This window comes from Eumetopias jubatus, unplaced genomic scaffold (assembly GCF_037043125.1).
Source record: "Eumetopias jubatus isolate StellerSeaLion01/CBP00866 unplaced genomic scaffold, mEumJub1_p1.0 scaffold_14, whole genome shotgun sequence".
Classification (NCBI taxonomy): domain Eukaryota; kingdom Metazoa; phylum Chordata; class Mammalia; order Carnivora; family Otariidae; genus Eumetopias; species Eumetopias jubatus.
In genome coordinates, this window is record NW_028274820.1 from 87,350,856 (window position 1) to 87,368,208 (window position 17,353).

Here is a 17,353-nt window from a genome sequence, read left to right on the forward strand (position 1 = left end):
TTTTTAGAATTAAAGGAACCACCAGGGACAGATTAGGATGAATGAAAAAGAATATCCCTACCAAGATACTTTCTTTTTTTAAAAAAAATATTTTATTTGAATTCAATTAGCCAACATAGAGTACATCATTAGTTTCAGATGTAGTGTTCAGTAATTTATCAGTTGCGTATAACACCCAGTGCTCATCACATCATGTACCCTACTTGATAACCATTACCCAATTTCCCCATCCGCCGACCCACCTCCCCTCCAGCAACACTCAGTTTGTTTCCTATAGTTAAGAAAAACTCATGGTTTTTCTCCCTCTCTGATGACTTCCCCTTCAGTTTTCCCTCCCTTGACCTATGATCTTCTGCGCTGTTTCTAGATACTTTCTTAATGAAATTTTAGAACCATGGATTAAGAGAAAATCCTAAAAGCTGCAGAGAGGAAACTGCTTACCTTTGTAAGTAAGCAAGGGGTAGATTAACATGAAGCATTTTTGGAGGTTTGTGTGTTGAGCAACACTGGTTAGAAAGCTTCAGAGTTTGTGAGGAGAAAAATGGTTTTGAACCCAGCCTAATCCTAGCCAATCTTGTGTTCATGTGACAGAGTAAAAGACTTTTGGATTTTAAAACATTAGGGTGGGGAATAAGTGGCTATCCACTATTTGTTTGATTTTAGGAATTAAATATCTAACCTGATAGAGTAGATGAGTGAATGGTCTTCCAAGATTTGACATAAATGATCTCTTGAAATCTTCAAGAGAAAAGATGTTAATATTATCATACAGACTTTAATAGGTTATTAGCTTTTCAGAACTTTTTTTCAGAGGTTAAAATGAAAAAGAAATCATAAACTGAACAACATGAAGTTTCCTAGAGTGGTTAACAGTTCTTGTTTGATAACTCACCCTCATTGACACTGCTTATCTTGGGAAGAACCAACCCGAAGGAATAAAATTAATTTGATCTGTTTTGTGTCCTGTTTGTTCTAAGATATGGGAAAGAGTCAGTGAAGCTACTATAGTTTCTCACTCTTTTTTTGAGTTGGTTTGGTCTGGTATGGTGGAGTTACCAAGATAAAGATGTTTATGCCTCACCACTAATAACAAATGAGAATAGCCACATCAAAATTAAATATCCCCTGAAGGAAATAGAAACTCCTTTTGAAGTAGAACCATAGAAGCTGGATAACAGAGTTTGGCCAAAGTTAGTATGAATTTGTAAATTTGTAAAAATTTAAATAGGCTCCCATAATGTGGGGCCTTAGGTTTTTCAACATGATCCTGAGGTGTTTGGAGAGATGTGAGCCTTCAGTGCCTAGGACAGGGTAATGTGACTCAGGTTCAGTGAAACCTCAGATGGTGATGTATTAGGTGAATGGGGCCATACGGAGTTGTCTTGAGCAACTTATGGATAGCTTTTAATGATACGATCATTTAAGATTAAAAAGTGGGAATACTTTGAACCATATTCACCAAGATTTCACCCTTGAGGAATAGATTTTCATCTTAATTTATGGAAGGTTGTCAGAAACCTGGGAAATGGCAAGTAACTGGATCTTTTAGTGGTTAGGGAAAAATTAGGAGATGCTAGAATCTTTTCTTTTTAATATTAATTAAAAAAGCAAAATTTACAAGTATGAAAATAGCTTTTCCTGAAAACAATACAAAAATAGGCAAATAGCACAATTTGATGGGAGGAGAAAATTGAACATATAATGGCTAGTATTTGTGCTTTAGCCAAAAGATAGATGTTTTGTATATGCAATTTATTCCTTAAATATTAATGCCATTTGTGTTCAACATCTAATTCCCAACTAGGACTCACATATTCTTTGAAATAGAATTTGGTTCTTACTGTCTTGTGACAAATGGCTTTTTTCTCAGAGATATTTTTATGAAAAGCCATGATTTCCTTGAGTGGAAAGAATGAAAGAATCAACATAAATTGTATAACATACCTCAAAGAAAATTAAATTTATAATACTGTGTTAAAGGAGGCAGATTCATTACAAGAGAAGTCAGTCTGGAGACTGCTGCCAACATCTCTTTGTTTGTTTTACTATATTGTAACAACATAATTTGAAGAGCTTTGCAAAATAAATGCAGAAATAAATTTAGTTGTATCACTCTTATTGACATACCTGCCCTCTGATTAAAGGGTAGCAAGATTAATAGGATGGATGCTTGCCTAGAATAGAAAGAAGGGAGTTTTTATAAGGAGGGTGTGATCATTATTTGCCCGTAGAGTATGATTAGCATTCAGTCTTTGGTATTAATCACCTCATGTATTATTGATTGATTTGGTAAAAATTATACAGTTTCAAGAAAGCATAAAGGTCTTTAACCCAATATATTTTGCTCTCACTGCAAAAAACAGAAACCCAAAAAGGTATTTAGAAATGCATCATGAATCTCTGCCAGTTGGTAAGCATTATTGCAGTAAGTGCACATGATAATCAGGGGTGGTATTTAGTGTTATTAAGACAAAGTTTAGTTTCTCGAGAATCTAAAACTGCACACATTGGTTTCATTTTAGCACATATGACAGGAACAATCTGTAACGATTCAATCTGTTGCCTTGTTCTGATAGATGTGTATGGACTCAGAAAAACATATGATCTACACCTTTGGTGGTAGAATTTTGACATGTAATGGCAGCGTAGACGACAGCAGAGCCAGTGAACCACAGTTCAGTGGGTTGTTTGCTTTCAACTGTCAGTGTCAAACTTGGAAACTTCTTCGAGAGGACTCCTGTAATGCTGGGCCTGAGGACATCCAGTCTCGGATAGGACACTGCATGCTATTCCACTCAGTAAGAATATTCTATACATTGTGTTGTTATTTTGTCATGTATATTCTCAATAAAAGAAGAAGTAGCAAAATCCAAATCTTCAGAAAGAGATCAAAACTGTTCATTAAAAATAAATGATTAGTGTTAGCAATGATAGACAAAAATAAAACTTCCTCAACAGTGAACTGGTTGCTAGTTATAAGACTCTTACTATTAACATAGTAATTCCTAAATAGTTATTACTTGAATACTAATCTCTACACTTTTAAGACTAACTACTGCTTATACAGATACTGTAGCTATTTCTTTTTCTATGTATCTTTCTTTCTGTTTATCTTTCTACTTATTTCTCTTAGTAACTAGAAGATCATCTATTTTATTTTCATCTCTGCCACTCTCCATTAAGTACGAAGAATTAAGAATTGACTTTATAGAATTAGAATGTAAATTTGTCAGCAAAACCAATATGGAGCCATTTCTTTAACCTTTTCAGATGTTATATGAAAACTTGGGCTTCTTTCTGTTAACTTTAAAAACATATTGTAAAATATTTTAAATATATATCAAAGTAGAGAAAAGAGTAATAAATTCCTGTGTACTTATTTATCTGTTTCAACTGTTAGCAATATTCCACTGTTCGTTTGTCATGTATCTATCCCAGTTAAATTTCATTTTCTTTGATGTTTCTCCGATTTTTAAGTTTATTCTGAAATTTTATTTTGCTGGGCAAATCCCAGACAGTGTGTCACTACACCTATAAATACCATGGTGTATCACTAACAGATAAGGATTTTTTTATAAACATAATTATGATACCATTGTAATACTCAACAAAAGCATCAGCAGTTTCATATTATCATTTAATACATAGTCTGCATTCATTTTATTTTCTGAAATACTGAAAAATACCTTTCTATAGTTGGTTTATTCAAGTCAGACTCTAAAACGGGTCTATGTATTATATTTGGTTGTTATGTCTCTAAAATTTCTTTTAAGCATAACAGTACTCCCTGCTCCTATTTTTTCCCCCTCGTATACCATTTATTTACTTGTTAAAGAAACTGAATCATGTGTGTTTTCAAATGTCCCATATTCTTGATTTGGCTAATTTTATCCTTGTAGTATTGTGATCATCTAGTCTCCATATTTCCTATAAGCTGATAGTTAGATCTAGAGGCTTGATTTTAGATTTTCTCTTTTTTGGGGGGTGAGGAATGCAAAAGGAGAAATGCAAGAATACATCAAAGATGGTGTGATTGCAAAATATCAAGAGGCGTTTAATGTGTAGTTATCATACTTTTGGTGATATTAAAATTATTTGATGGGTTTAGGTGTTATCAGGCTGATTGATCAGTAATGAAGGTTCTTGTCAACATTTTACCAAATGGCTTTTGCAGTCATTGATAATTGTTGTGTAGGGTTTATAAAATGGTGATTTTTCTAATTATGTTATTTATTCTGTATTTATTAACCGATTCTGATATTAAAAACTTACCTTCATTAACTCTTTGGCTACCCTGATGTGCACACCACACAGGATAGGTAATATAAATGTTTGATTTTTTTTCCTCTGTCACCTTTTCATAGTAATGAGTTGAAGCTCCAAAATTAGCCAATATAGTTTTTAAGCATTATTATGAATGTGTGGACTTTTATATATTTGATGTTTTTAATTCAGTGCTGTCATTATTCTTTTTGATGCCCAAATTTTTCTTTGTCCAGTAGGAATGCCCCTTCTCAGTATGCCCATACATATAGCTATATACACACATATGTATGTTACATAAATAAATATATATCTTTTTTAGTAAGAGAAAAATTAAATCATTAGTTCATACTGACATGACCGATTCAAATTAAGAATTATTGAGTTTTTAAATTTAATATCCCTTTGATTTTGTATTTATGTATCTTTTAAGGTTAAAATCCTACTTCCTAATGACAGTATTATATTCTTATGTTTTTCTATAGTACTTACAGAATCACAGAACTAACAAAAATTACTGAATGTTTCAGGTTGCTTTCTGATTATTTTTCTGTTCAGGATATAGGTAGGGACGGGTAGTCAAAAAACATGAATTAAATCACTAGAGATACTATGTGTGATCATGTCTCTGTGTGGTCATATCTTTACAGATAGGTTTATTTCATTAAAGATAGTTTATTTCATTGTTTTTCAAATTGCAGAGATTGCTTTTTTCTTTTGAGTTAATTAAATAAAAGCAATATACATAATTCCAAAGGCAAAACTGTAAGTCAGTGTACTTTTGGAGAGATCTGGTTTCTATCTGTCTTCCTTGCTCTGTCCCTTCCCATTAAGGTCTTTAATTAGCTTCTTTCCTTTGTTTCTTTTTGAAGAAAGAAACAAACATACACACATTCCTTTTTTTCCTTTCCTATGCAAAGGCAGCACACTGCATTCATTATTCTGTACCTTGCTTTTTTACTTTAATAAGGTATCCTAGAGATCACCTCTCAGTACATAGAGAGCTTCATCATTCCTCTTTATACCAGCATAGTACTCCACTGCATGGGATCTGTCATAAAATTGCTTTTATAGAAGTTTAAATTTTAAAAGGATCATTCTGAATTCTTCATGGAAGTGACTACTTTCTCCCTTCTTTGCCCTTTTTCCTTATTTTTCAGAAAAATCGTTGCTTATATGTATTTGGTGGCCAGCGATCGAAGACCTATTTGAATGATTTCTTTAGTTATGATGTGGACTCTGATCATGTAGACATAATATCAGATGGCACCAAGAAAGACTCTGGAATGGGTAAAGGCATTTAGTGATTCTTCTCTCATGTCTTAACTACTTTAGGTAGAAGACTATATATAGCCCATTTTCTTTTCTTTCTAACCATTCTTCACCCTTTCCCCATGTCTTTAATTGAAGTAATTCTGAGTAAGAGGAAGAAAAATCTACCAGCTGAATTATCCAGTTTTATCTGTTTAAAATATACAAGTTATTATATTATTTGAGCAGAAAGACAATATGTAAATTTCTAAAGGCATTATTTATGTGTGTGCTTGCTTGGTGGGGCTTTGCAAGAATTAATATCTTAAAAACTGTCTTATTCTGTGTTTGCTAATCCTTTCCACCTTCTGCTTTCACTGTAGTGACTTATATATTAGGCAGTAGCATGGTAGAGTATGTTTTTGTTCTGAGGAAGGACTTCGTGTAACTGGTAATGACTTTTAAGTTTGCAAGCTCAGCTCCAAGTTATTCTCCTCATAATAGGGTGACTGGTTTGCCTGAGATAGTCTCAGTGTTATGCATATTGCCTTGGCATAGTTATTAGTAGTACCCCTGATTCACTCTCAAGTATCTTATTTTGGATAATAATTTACATAGTTACCCTGAATAGTAGTCACTTTGCCTGTGATTATTATACACAGATGAATGGTAGTTAAGATGCAGTGGTTTAAAATGCCTAATTTGAGAAATTAGATCAGTTTGCTTTTTCTTTTAGCTATTATAAAAATAGATCTTTTTATTCAAATAGTTCATATTTATGAGAAAAACTTTTAAAAAGATTTGAACAGAAGATAGTACCATAGTTAAAAAGTGCACATGAAGGGACCCTCAGGACTCTTCTCTCGTATTTCCTACTAGGCAGAGGCTAGAGCTTTATTTTCTGGGGGAAATGAGTGCAGAGGTGGTTTTTCCACCATGCTTAAACTACTTCCCAGGATTAAAAGAAAAAAATGGCAAAGAATGTTAATAACAAAGACTTAGTACAAAAATTCACTCTGGGTAAGTTTTAATGACTACTATCATTTAAAGATTTTTAAAAATGAGTTATTATTATATAGTAATTTGCAAAATTGATCAGTATAATGCTTTGTTCATGGTTATGGCTAGCTTCAGAGCCAGCAAAATGATAATTTTATTATCAAAGTAATAATATGCTCATTTATATAAAGCATTTGGAAAATAGAGAAAGATGTAAAAAAACTATCAAACCATCCAGATGTAATCTGTTATCATTCTGATGTATTTTCCTGTAGTTTTTAAAAATTTATTTATTGTAGGTGCGTCTGGGTGGCTCAGTGGGTTGAGCATCTAACTGTTGATTTTGGTTCGGGTTTTGATCTCAGGGTCATGGGATCAAGCCCCACATCAGGCTCCACACTGGGCATGGAGGCTCCTTGAAATTCTCTCTCTCCCTCTGCCCCTCCCCCGTGCATTCTCTCTCTCTCTTTCAAAAATTTTATTGTATAAAATTTAACACAATTTTATATTCTTCTTTTTTTAAATTTACGTTAAATTGCAGTAACTTTTTTCATCATTATGGTTTTACCACCATGGACTAGAGGTATTAGGAGAAGTGACAAGCATGGATTCATTCCCTAATTACTGCTATAGTCAACTCTTACAAATCAGAATCACCAATTTTGCTGTGTGTTTTTCAATTTTTAATTGATTAATGGTGAATTATTCCATGTGAACAAGTTCATTCATTAATAATATTTGTCGGACATCTGCTAGCATCTAAGTTTGATCCTCTCCGTTCCTCCCTCCCAACATATTTCAGTAGCATCTGTGTGCCATACATGTTTTCAGTGCTTGAGAGATAGGGTAAGATCCCTCCCTCTCAGAGGGCTCACATGCTGGTGGGGAGACTTGCAGTCTCCCATTAAGTACTGTGAAGACAGAACACTGGCTGCCATGAGAATAAGTCACATGGGAGGTCCCATGTAGATAAAGCAGGCTGGAAAACCATCTCTGCAGGGGTTATCTTCAAGATTTAAGATGAGAAGTAGAGAACTAGGAAGAACCATGTTAAGAAGTGAGAAAAGAGGGCGCCTGGGTGGCTCAGTCATTAAGCGTCTGCCTTTGGCTCAGCTCATGATCCCAGGGTCCTGGGATCGAGTCCCACATTGGGCTCCCTCCTCGGAGGGAAGCCTGCTCTCCCTCCCCACTCCCGCTGCTTGTGTTTCTGCTCTTGCTATCTCTGTGTCTGTCAAATAAATAAATAAATAAATCTTAAAAAAAAAAAAAAAGTGAGAAAAGAGCAAGTACAAAGGTCCCAAAGCAGGAAAGAACTTAGTGTGTTCCAGAAAGAGTTGAGGGCAGGGAGGTTGGTATGAAATGAGGGTAGAAAAATAGTTAAAACTCTGATTGTTCAGTGCCTTGTACAAATGCAAGACATTTGGATTTTTTTTTCTAAATAAAATTGGAGGTAAGGGCGCCTGGGTGGTTCAGTTGGTTAAGCGTCTGCCTTCAGCTCAGGTCGTGATCTCAGGGTCCTGGGATCAAGCCCTGCATTGGACTCCCTGCTCCACAGGAAGCCTGCTTTTCCTCTCCCACTTCCCCTGCTTGTGTTCCTCTCTCGCTCTGTCTCTCTCTGTCAAATAAATAAATAAAATCTTAAAAAAAAAATTAGAGGTATTAAAAGGCTTACTGCCAGGGGCTTGATTTGATTGATTGAACTTTTGAAATTATCACTCTTTTGCCTAGATACACATTTTCCAAGTGCTTAATTTTGACAGTATGCCTACAGGTTGCAGTGTCCAGAGGCTGTATGATGCTTTAATTGAGGAGTTTTATGGCAGAGTTGAACGTCTGGTTAGACTGCATACGTCGACAGTTTTCCCGCCTAAACTGTTGTGGTTTATTTGGAATTGTGGAACCTCAGTGGCTCTGTTGGCACAGTAGAGTGAAACTAAAATCGCTTTCGTTTTTCTTTCCTTTTTTTTCCTCCATCTCCCTCCCTCTTTATTTCTCTCCCTCTTCCTCCTTCTTCCCCTCCCTCCCTCCCCCTCCTCCTTTCCCTCTCTTTCTCTCTTCCTTCCTATTTATCCCTTCTTTTCTACCACCACCCATGTGCCACTTTCTCTCTGTCTCCCTCCTCTGGGCCCCAGGGGTTTCTGATACCCCTGTGGCCAGAGTTGAGAACTGCTCTTTTAGCTCTCCAAAGCCTGTCTCAGTCCTTAGTCAAGTAACCTTGAACAAGTTACCTAATTTCTGTCTTAGTTTGTGTGTCTGTAAGTGGAACAAAATTATATCGTGTCCCTGCTCATGGCTATTCTAAGAGTAGAGATGGATTGACCCTCTAGTTTTGGCTAGTGTTATTCTTGGGTGCCTCGTTTTTCACAAGAGTATGCCAATGCTATCTGCAGGTTCACTGTAATTAAGTAATGCCAGTTTTACCTCCATATTCTCTCTATTCCCATTGCAACTTCACTAGTTTGAGCTATCATCACCTATTTGGCCTTTGTTCCCAGTCTTCCTCCTCTTCTTCTTTTTTGTTTGTTTGTTGAGAGAGCAAGTAAGCGCAAGCGGCAGTGGGAAGGGAAGAGGAAAAGAGAGAATCTCAAGCAGGCTCCAAGCTCAGTGCAGAGCCTGCTGCTGGGCTTGATCTCATGACTCTGAGATCATGACGTGAGCTGAAATAATCGGATGTTTAACTGACTGAGCCACCCAGGCACCCCTATTTGTTTTTAAAAGATTTTCTTTTTTAAGTAGTCTCTACACCCAACATGGGATTCCAACCCTGAAATCAGGAGCCACAAGCTTCTCTGACTGTGAGCCAGTCGGGTGCCCCAGAAACTATCTTGTTTACTCTGAATAATGACTATTACATTGACTATTTTATTAAAACTTCCCAAAGGCTTTTCACATTCTTGTATTTACAGTAGTCCTGTACTTACAGTAGTCATTTTGTGTTGAGAATACAGTTGATATTACTATATATCTATATAGGCTGTAATAATTGGTCTTCCTCTTTTTGTGTACTCCACATCTCCCCCCAACTCATTCTCCATACTGCAAGCAGAATACAGCACTTTTGTGTTACCAGTGAAGTACAGAATTGTGTGCTTTAACATTTATTCAACAGATATTTTTTGGTCACCTACTGTGTGCCAGATAATAAGCTAAGTGCTAGAGATACAATTGTGAATAAGGGCTCTGTCTTCCTAGAGCTTACAGTTGTGCATGGGGAAAACAAAGAAGTAGATTAACAACCTTACTTTTGGATTAGTGCTAATAAGATAAGAAAATATCTTTAAAAAATATAAACTCTGAACACCTGGGTGGTACAGTCAGTTAAGGCTCTGACTCTTGGTTTCTGCTCAGGTCACAATCTCATGGTCGTGGGATCAAGCCCCGAATCTGGCTCTGCGCTCAGTACAGAGTTTGCTTAAGTTTCTCTCTCCCTCTCTCTCTCTGCTCCCCCACCCACAGCTTTCCCTCTCTCTCTCTCTCTCAATCTTTTTTAAAATAAAATAACATAAAAAATGTAAACTTGAAAGGCTTTCTTACTTGATTAAAATTTTTTCATTGTGTCCCTTTGTTCTGAAGATTAGGTCTAAACTCAGCCTGACTCCTAGATTCCTTTATGATATGCCCCACCTTAGTTTTCCAGTCCCGTTTTTAGTATCCACCCTCACCTTGACACCAATTCTTTGTTTCATGACCACTGAATATTTATTCTTTATAGATATAATAACTTTTTCTTGCCTTTGGATTTTTGTCCATGCTAGTCTCCCTGCCTGAATCACTCTTCTGTCTGACCTCCAAAGTGTAACTAACTTGTGCACATCTTTCAGATCTTAGTTTACGGATCATTGTCTCCCGAAATTTTCTAACGCCTCAAACCCAGGTTAGGAATTAAAGCATATGGTTCTAATCTTCACTGTTAACACAGTTCTAAATATTCATCTAGTATAATCTTGACTCTGCTTTTCAAAACCTATGAAAAGCTTAGCTGAAATACGTGGACTTTATTCAGGATTTCTTAAAGAGCATTCAGTCTTTTTAGTACTCTAGATCTCCTAAAAAATATTTCACTGGATTAAGTTAGACCAAACAGAAAACCTCATGTCAGAACTATGGTATATTGAATTGTCCTCCCATGGGAATTAGTTTCACCTGATTTTTAAAAGCCCATTTAATTTTATTTTATCTTACTAGATTATTATTTATAAGCCATGAAAAGCCCTTCTAAGGACAAGGCAGGATACTATTTAAATTTCCACCTTATTAAATATTCTTAGAAAATGCCAATTCTGGGGACACCTGGGTGGCTCAGTAGGTTGGTCTGTGACTCTTGATCTCAGCTCGGGTCGTGATCTCAGGATGGTGGGATCGAGCCCTGTGTTAGGCTCCGTGCTCAGCGTCCCTTTCCTTCTGCTCATCCCACTCTCTCTCTTTGAAATAAATAAAATCCTAAAAAAAAGAAAAAGAAAAAGAAAATACCAATTTTATTTCATTACTTGGATGCTCTGTAGCTTATTTAAACATTCTATTTATTAACTGTTATTCTAAAGCTTTTCTACTACAGTTAATTACTGTAATTTGAGATGGACTTAACATATAATTATTATGTTTATCTGTGATTCGGTAATGTGGGTTACTTGATTAAAACTGCACTTACATGATGTGAGTTTCAAATGGATTGTTTGAAATTATAGATGAAATTTGAGATCACCAATTAGAAATGGCATGTCTGGGGTGCCCGGGTGGCTCAGTCAGTTGAGTGTCTTCCTTCAGCTCAGGTCATGATCTCAGGGTCCTGGAATCAAGCCCCTGAGTTGGGCTCCCTATTCATCAGGGAGTCTGCTTCTCTCTTTCCTTCTGCCCCTCCCTCCTGCTCATCCTCTCTCTCTCATATAAAATCTTTAAAAAAAAAAGAAAAGAAATGGCATATCTAATTGTAAAATTCCTGCTGATTTTTATAATGTTTTTATTGTGTCAGATACTATAAAATCTTATATGGTTATTCTTTATAATTATTTAAATGAATTATCTTAGATTTAACATCTCAAGATCTGAGGAAACTTCAACTCTTACTTTTTAACTAGAGTATAACAATGTTATGCTCCCCTGAGAAAGAGATTACAATTTAAATCAGTGGATTGGCAGCTGCTTAGAAAGAAGGGATTTATTAGTATTGTGTCTAACACATACATAATTACATCAAAATTCAGCACATCTAAAATTTGGGTTTATTTCTGAATAACTTTTGGCAAGCACAAGGGGTTTAGCAGACTCCCCATATGTAAGCTCTGTATTTAACACTAATTGAAAATTATGTTTAGAAGATAGTCTGTCACACCACCAGAGCTTTATAGTTTGCTATAGAAACTCAGTTTATTGTAATAGGATTACTTTCTCATATCTGTATTAGTCAAGGTAGCAAACATACATGAGTCTTCACCATTTGCCAGATGCTAAGTCAAGCACTGGTGATACTAGAGTTCTTACAACCTAGTCCCTGTTCTATAGTAGTTATGTGTTTACTTGTTTTGTTCCTTAACATCTGTTGACTGTATTTTCCCACATCTGTTACTGTTCATTCCATTCTGTTCTAACCATAATGGCAGATTGGTATAATTGAAAGAATAGTGAATTGAGAATCAGAAGACTTGGTCTCTCTTCATCTGGATCTGCCACTCATCCCTCTGCAACTTTGGCAAAATTATATACATAACTTCCTTGGGTCTGATTATTCATCTGAAAATGAGATTGGACCAGTTGATCTTAAGGCCTCATCTAGTTGCAAAATTTTGACAGTTAAATTTCATTCCCTTCTGCTATCAGGCTGTGAAACTAACATGAGGGCTATGTTAGTAATGTCTGCAAGATCTAATTTATCTATAAACATATTTTCATGAAAACCTTAAAAGCAAAATCTTACTGATTTTTAGTTCAACTACCGGAATTGGTCAAACATTGACATTATTGACATTGTTTTTTAATAAATAAGTGGGTATGTTTGTATGTATGTGATTATATAGAATAAATCCTATGGATTTGACCCTTTCAGACTTTTAACAATTAACTAAGTCAGGCCAATTCAGCAGTACAGAGAAGATTTTGAAGCTAATGATGGGCCGTCATTAACGTAGATTAGTTACTGAGCTAGGAAATGGTAGTGTTTATTTTCAGTGTGACTGGGCTTCATTGCTTTCCAGTTAGCATCTTTTATGTTTGTTGTGCCATTATTCTGATAAAATTGGATTCTGTACTTTTTTCCCTCTCACCATTATTGTTAATACTAACTTTACATAATTTCCCCCTTCTACTCTCCCAGAGATGTTTTTGCTTAGTTACAAGCTTATATAAGTGTTTCATATTTTTAATATAAAATTTAGGTCATTTGATAGTAAGTATGAATTAAAGTTCACCAGCAAAAACAAACATGCAGGGCGCCTGGGTGGCTCAGTTGGTTAAGCGACTGCCTTCGGCTCAGGTCATGATCCTGGAGTCCCGGGATCGAGTCCCACATCGGGCTTCCTGCTCGGCGGGGAGTCTGCTTCTCCCTCTGACCCTCTTCCCTTCATGCTTTCTATCTCTCATTCTCTCTCTCTCTCAAATAAATAAATAAAATCTTTAAAAAAAAAAAAAAACATGCAAGAACACTAAGACAGTTTTGAAAATGAAAGGTAGGGATGCCTGGGTGACCCAGTTGGTTAAGCATCTGCCTTCGGCCTGGGCCATGGCCCCAGGGTCCTGGGATCAAGTCCCATATAGGGCTCCTTGCTCAGCGGGGAGCCTCCCTTCTCCCTCTGCCTGCCACTCTCCCTGTTTGTGTTCTCTCTTTCACACAAATAAATAAAATCTTTAAAAAAAATAAAAGAAAATGAAAGGTAATGAAGTAGTATTAACACTACCAGATATTTATAAAGGTACAGTTTTATACAGATTAATGGAATGGACAGAACAGATAGTATAAAAGGATGTAATACTTAGAGCTGGTACTGGCAACTTTCAAAAAAAAGGAAGGCCAAGAGAATTGTAGGGATGTTTACCTAGCACCATGATTTGGTTGAATTGCTAGAACAATCTTGGAGCTGCCCACTTGCAAAATTTTGATATATGAGCTCATTAATAAACTGTTATTCAGGTTTTCTGTTACTTGAAGCTGAAAATATCCTAACAAATAGAGAAATTTTAGAAAGCTGTTTTTATTAAACTTACATTCCTGTGACAGTTCTGAAATTGTATTTTTTTCCTGTGTCTTCAACTAAAGTAACTAATAATATGTGCATTGGAACATGAAGCAAAAATAGAGTTGAGATTAGTTCATGAATTAATGCAATAATGTATCTTCCTCAGGAATTGAAATTACTTCAAAAATATCTCTGTTTTCTTTTTAGCCTCCCTGTAGCTTTCCTTATGTTACAGATTCTGGTAATCTCCCCCTATTGGGTCAATCAAAGAAAAGGAAAAGAAAAATAGTTGTCCTATTTCAAGTTTTGAAGATGTTAAAGAAAAAATAGGAGAGTTGAAGGATTATCATTGTGATTTCCTGGAAAAACTAGAAACAAGTTGGCTGTAATAGTTGTTGCATTTTCTTTCTTTTTTTTTTTTTAAGATTTTTATTTATTTGACAGAGACACAGCAAGAGAGGGAACACAAGCAGGGGGAGAGGGAGAAGCGGGCCCCTCCCCCCCGCCCCAAGCAGGGAGCCGGATGCAGGGCTCAATCCCAGGACCCTGGGATCATGACCTGAGCCGAAGGCAGACGCTTAACGACTGAGCCACCCAGGCACACCAGTTGTTGCATTATTCTTATTTTGTATTTTCTCAGACAAGTGTTCTTTCAAAATGTTTTCGTGATTAACATATGATCTTGTTTACTGATCTGTTTAATTTTTCTTTGGGAGTCAGTTTATAAAGTCTGGTTAAGATTTCTGCCATTTAGTTGAATTTTTTGCCAGTTGAATCTAAAAGCTTTTAAAATATTATACGTTGCAACTCTCCTATTCTTTTCCCCTCCCCTCACAGCTACCTATTAGAAACCATTAAATTGTAAAGATAGCCTTTTTTTCTTCTTGGGAAGAAAATTAATACAGAAGACTGTGTTGATAGTTATAACATGTTAGAATGAAAGCCCTTCTTTGGCTTTTTTTTTCTTTTTTTTTTTTTCTCTTCTTTGGTTTTGACCTTTAGGTCTTTTTAGTTTTTGATAATGCCATTTTTGTTCAACCAGTTTTTATTTTGGTAGAATTATTATAGAAGTAATGCAATGTGCATAATTCATAAAGCAAAATTCAAACAATATAAAATGAAAATTATTTCTGGCCAAAGTTGCAAACTAACCTAGGTGACTGATTCCCTTCCCCAGAAATAAACCCTAGAAAAATAAAATGAGAGGCAACTAGTCTCCAGAAACTCTTTAAATGAAATAGAATGCTGTCTGTCCCCTAAATTACCTTGAGTTAATTCTTTTTCCTTCACTATAGAAACTAGCCTTTACAACTAGTGCCAGAATCCAAAGAACAACATTATGGCAGTGCGTAATCCATACTGGTGTTAAGAATTGGTGAAAATAGATGTGGACTGACCATCTACTCTCAGTAATCCATCTCTCTTTCCTCTCACCTGTCAAGTCCAGGAAGACTGCCTTCTACTTTCCCTGAAGTGTCTAAAGGTGTGAACCCTTGCATAGACGAATGATAGTAAGGAGAAGTGATTAACTGGTTCTTTGTGTCTAGGCTTCACTACCTTATGCCTCTTCCCCCTCCATTTTCCTTAAATTCACTGGAACTGATGCTGCTTGAGGCCTGACCTTTGGCCCTCCCTAATAAAATATATCTTAACAGAAAGAATAGCTGATACCTTGAAAAATATTACCTCACAGAGCTATAACTAGACAGTTGAGGACTGCAGCTGTCTCAAAAGAAATCAATAACTGAAAACATATATGATGTAAAGCAGAATTATTACAATGGTTGAACCAGGAATTCAAAACAAGCATGGTTAATATAATTAAAGATATAAAGGGACATATTAGTAATATGAAATAAGATCTAAGAATCATACCAGAACCAAATGGAAATATTGGATATGAAAAATATATTTGAAATGAAGACTGCAACAAATATTATAAATAGAATGGATATGAATGAATTAATTAGTTGAAAAATTAGAATGAATACTCATTCAGGAAAAAATAGGAAAGAAAAAAGATAAAGAGATAGAAAATATAAAAGAGGGGTCCCTGGGTGGCTCAGTCGGTTAAGCATCTGCCTTCAGCTCAGGTCATGACCTTGGGGTCCTGGGACCCAGCCCCTCATCAGGCTCTCTGCTCATTGGGAAGTCTACTTCTCCCTCTGCCTCTCCCTCTGCTCCTCCCCTCACTCATGCTCATTCTCTCTCTCTCTCTCTCAAATAAATAAAACCTTTAAAAAATAGAAAGAATATAAAGAAAAACTAGAGGATATGGAAAGGAATTGTACAAGTGCCAACATCTTAACAGTAGTAACAGGAGAAAAAAATAAAATTTTAAGAGGGCAAATAATTGAAGAAATAATGGAGGTACATTTGCTAGAATTCAGAAAAGCAAAAGGCCTCAGATTGGTGGAAGACCTTATAGTGTACCTGACAGGAAGAATAAAGGGACACTTACATAGACACATTAAAGTTTGGTTAAGAATATCAAAGACATAGGGAAAATTCTGAAAGATTTCAGAGAGAAAGATGACCTGTAAAGGGAACAAGATGGATGGATGGATGGATGGGTGGATGGATGGACGGACATCAGACAGCAATAGTGAATGGAAAAAAAAAGTAAAGTTAAAAAGTGATCAAGGAAAATGACTTTAAACCAAGAAATTTATATTCTCCTAACTTTCATATGTTAGTATGAAATAAAACATTCTTAGGTATATTTGCCTAGGAAAGTGTGCTATATGAAGACCCATATTGGAAACCCATTTGGAAGCAAGACTCAGAAATAAATTTAGGAGATGTTAGAAGTATATGATAAGTGGTGATCAAATTATCTTGAGAAAATTGATTGTTGCCAAAAGAAAAACACTAGGACCAAAATTCTAAACAATGAAAGTATAATGGGGGAGGGGGAATGGGGCACCATATATAATTCAGGTATTGTTATTGGACTTATAGGTGAGAAAATATTCTATTAAAACTTTGTCATTCCAAATATCTTATAAAGGCTCAAGATCTAATGGATCTTTATTTTCTTTCAAGCTTCCTTTTGCTTTCCTGTGTCATCTATCACTGCCACTGTTTCTTACATCCCGTGTCATTCCTTTTCTTTAGTTTTGTTTCGTTGGAATGGCTCCTAAAGAATTGTTTCATATGCAGTCATTGATACAAATTTTCATATTTCTGCTGATCCAAAAATTCCTTTATTTTGCCCTCACTATTGGAAATAGAATTTTAATTCTGTATCTTTTTATATTCCTCAGAATTTTAGTTATTATTCCATTGTATTCTGGCATTCATTGTTACAGATAAAAGGTCTAATAAGTCTGATACTTATTCTTCTGTGTGTAATAACCTGCTTTTTCCCCCTTTATAGAAGTTTTTAAAATTTTTCTTTTTATTCCTGGAGTTTTAAAGTTTCATTAGGAGATCTCTCTCTCTTTTTCTCCCACTATCCAAAAGTCGCATTTGGTAAGCCAAAATGGCATAAATCAAAGAAGCAAGTACCACTTACTTATAAGGAAAAATTTTGAGTCTTCCCAGACCCAAAATACAAGCTTGCTCTCAAACTTCTCTGATACCTTAGGACACATCTTGCTAACTGATGCACAAAATAAATTGAGCTAAAGCACAGACACTCATACACACAACTAACAACTGTGGCGGCTTGA

General features: G+C 35.6%; 1 protein-coding gene across 3 annotated transcripts in view; it reads left to right on the plus strand.

Moving 5' to 3' along the window:
• Positions 1–17,353, plus strand: part of MKLN1 (muskelin 1) — a 177,822-nt gene that overhangs the window by 110,314 nt on the left and 50,155 nt on the right. For all 3 annotated transcript variants that reach the window (XR_003609795.2, XM_088018511.1, XM_028106146.2), the window contains exons 11-12: positions 2,577–2,798; positions 5,424–5,553. Coding sequence is in view for 2 of the 3 variants with exons in the window: in XM_088018511.1 (XP_087874637.1) it covers positions 2,577–2,798; positions 5,424–5,553 (352 nt within the window). In the remaining variant the exon portion in view is untranslated. The remainder of the gene's footprint in view (positions 1–2,576; positions 2,799–5,423; positions 5,554–17,353) is intronic.